The sequence below is a fragment of the Achroia grisella genome, unplaced genomic scaffold (assembly GCF_030625045.1).
Source record: "Achroia grisella isolate CSIRO2021 unplaced genomic scaffold, CSIRO_AGI_Agris_v1 utg474, whole genome shotgun sequence".
Classification (NCBI taxonomy): domain Eukaryota; kingdom Metazoa; phylum Arthropoda; class Insecta; order Lepidoptera; family Pyralidae; genus Achroia; species Achroia grisella.
In genome coordinates, this window is record NW_026712878.1 from 3,075,361 (window position 1) to 3,077,834 (window position 2,474).

Below are 2,474 nucleotides of genomic sequence, written 5' to 3' on the forward strand. Positions count from 1 at the left end.
ACATTACTTTAATAACTACATACATAATGTACATAGGAAATACTCAGACCGATATAATTAATAATTCTCAGGAATATGTGTTTGTACCGTGTAAAGAATCGAACCCGATACCAAAACATTAGATCGTGCTACACCACTAGACCATCAAGGCCGTCACTACAAAAGGACATGAAAAAAGATTGAAAATAAAACTAAGTACAAAAGGCGATCTTATCATTAATGACATCTCTTCCTTATACCATTTAAAGAGAATTCACAAACAATAAGTCGACTGAAATTTTTAGACTTGCCATAAAATAACCCTAAAAATTACTATTATAACCCTAGACATTTAACATAGTGCTATTAGTCCCAAACTAAGCACAACTTGAGTTATGAGTACTAGATAACTGATATATATACCTAGATTTTTTTTGTAATTACATACATAACATACATAGAAAACACCCAGACCGATACGAACCATCATACTCATGAATACGTTTGCATCGTGCAAGGAATCGAACCCGCGACCATCACAAGTAAAGCGGTGCAAAGTAAAGCCTATTCATTAGGCAGAGCGGGTGAGATCCCTACATAATACCTATTACGATTGAAAAGAGAAATTGAATTATTAGTATTGGGACTATGAGCCCATTGCTAACAATACAGTAAACCGCATCAGGTTGACCTCTACATGGTCCTCCTAGAACGTAGCCAATCCCTTGAGAATTTATCATACAAGCTTTATCCACTTCCTTTTATACTCCACTCGTGTTTTATTACTTGTATCATTAGTGAAGGCGAGATTGTTATTCAAATCACTAAAAAATGACTTCCATAAACGAATGAAAGAAACTGCAAATTATTCGAAAATTATAATTTATTTATTTATATATCTATTTTATTACTTTTCTTAAGTACGTATAAAATATACCTATACATTTATTTTGTTGATACAGTACATTTGTGTAAAAATGTTTTAGTATTATATATATGTATACCAAATTATGTACAAAATTACATAGATTAGTATTAAATAGATAGTTAAGTACAATATTTAAAAATATAAATGAATATATAGAGGTATTTATTTCTTTGTATCTACTATTTTTGTACAAATATCTGCATTTTATTTGATAAACATACAACAATAAAATTATTTTATAACAAACTATCTTGACGCTATTTACAATATTTTTTCTCTTAAATATTATCAAAAGGCCGTCGACACTAAACAGCCTGAGAAACCATCAGTAACCGTACAAATAAGGGAAACCGCCAACGTGCGGCACGGCTGAAAGAGGTACGAATACTGGCATCATTCTCTCCGCTTGCATATAATGAGTTCTCGTGTGTTTCTTCAAATGGTCACGTCTCCCGAACTTCTTTCCACACGTGGGACATGGAAATGGACGCACGCCGGAATGTATTCTTTTATGCCTCGTCAATTCTTCGTTTCTGGTAAACGTTTTTCCACAATTTTTTTCATCACACTTATAAGGTCGCTCGCCTGTATGAATACGGATATGCCCTTTCAGTTGTCCGTTATTTGAGAAACCTACTTGACAATGTGGACACTTATATTTCTTTGGACGCTGCTTTCTTGCATTTAAGAGTTTCGCTTCATTTTCTTGTTGTAGTATTCTAGCATACTCTAATTCCATTGCGTATCCTTGTGCTAGAGATTCTAATAGAAGAGGATCAGTTGGTGGAACTCCTAATGCTTGAGCTATTTCAGCACCAGGAAGATAATCAGGCATGTATGATGGACTGTACATATGAGGATGACCTATAACAGTAGCTGGTATAGGGGTATGTGTATAGGAATTTTCGGCAGGAGCAGGCAGTTTATCACATTCCGTTTTATTTTCTTTTTTCTTATCAGCTTTTATTACGTCGGATCCTTGTAGAAGTCTGTCGCAACATAAACTAAGGCTTGCTACGGGAGATTCCAAATCTTTCGGTGCTATATCTTTGCTACAACTTTTCTTATCTTCGTCACTATCAACGGTCGTAGTCGATACTGTTGCATCTTGGTGAACATTGGCATCTGCCTTCTTATAAGTTCCACGGATTTTTCTCAATCGGTTCTCTCTCTTTTCCTCCAATTTTCTTCTCTTGTTGTCTACATCTACTTTGGTCGTTTTATTATTGATTAGATCTTGATCCTTTTTTTCATTATCACTAACATCCCATGGCCTAAAGAGCCTAGAGTAACTTTGTTGAATGGATAACATGTTTCAAGTAAATTCACAGTATTGTCACACGCGATCAAAGTCATCGACTGGGCCCCTTTTTCAGCCCAGCAACTTTTATATACATTCCTTTAACAATAAATTTAATAAAGGCGCCCAAAAGTAGAGGGATAGCCTATGCCATTCAATGGACGAAAGAGACGAAATATTTTTCAATTGTTGCACACTTGAGGTTTTGTGAAACTTTTTGTTTATAGTATAACATTATTCATCTGATTTATTACTTTATTCCGCAGT

At 34.6% G+C, this 2,474-nt stretch overlaps 1 protein-coding gene across 1 annotated transcript; it reads right to left on the bottom strand.

The window, feature by feature from the left end:
- Positions 1-1,232: 1,232 nt before the first annotated feature.
- Positions 1,233-2,219, bottom strand: LOC131845551 (zinc finger protein Xfin). The gene has a single exon (XM_059194622.1). It carries the CDS (start codon positions 2,217-2,219, stop codon positions 1,233-1,235), a length of 987 nt encoding a protein of 328 aa, XP_059050605.1.
- Positions 2,220-2,474: the final 255 nt, after the last annotated feature.

Bases quoted from the DNA above. Each gene is read 5' to 3' on its own strand.
- LOC131845551 (XM_059194622.1), bottom strand. From the start codon at position 2,219: ATGTTATCCATTCAACAAAGTTACTCTAGGCTCTTTAGGCCATGGGAT.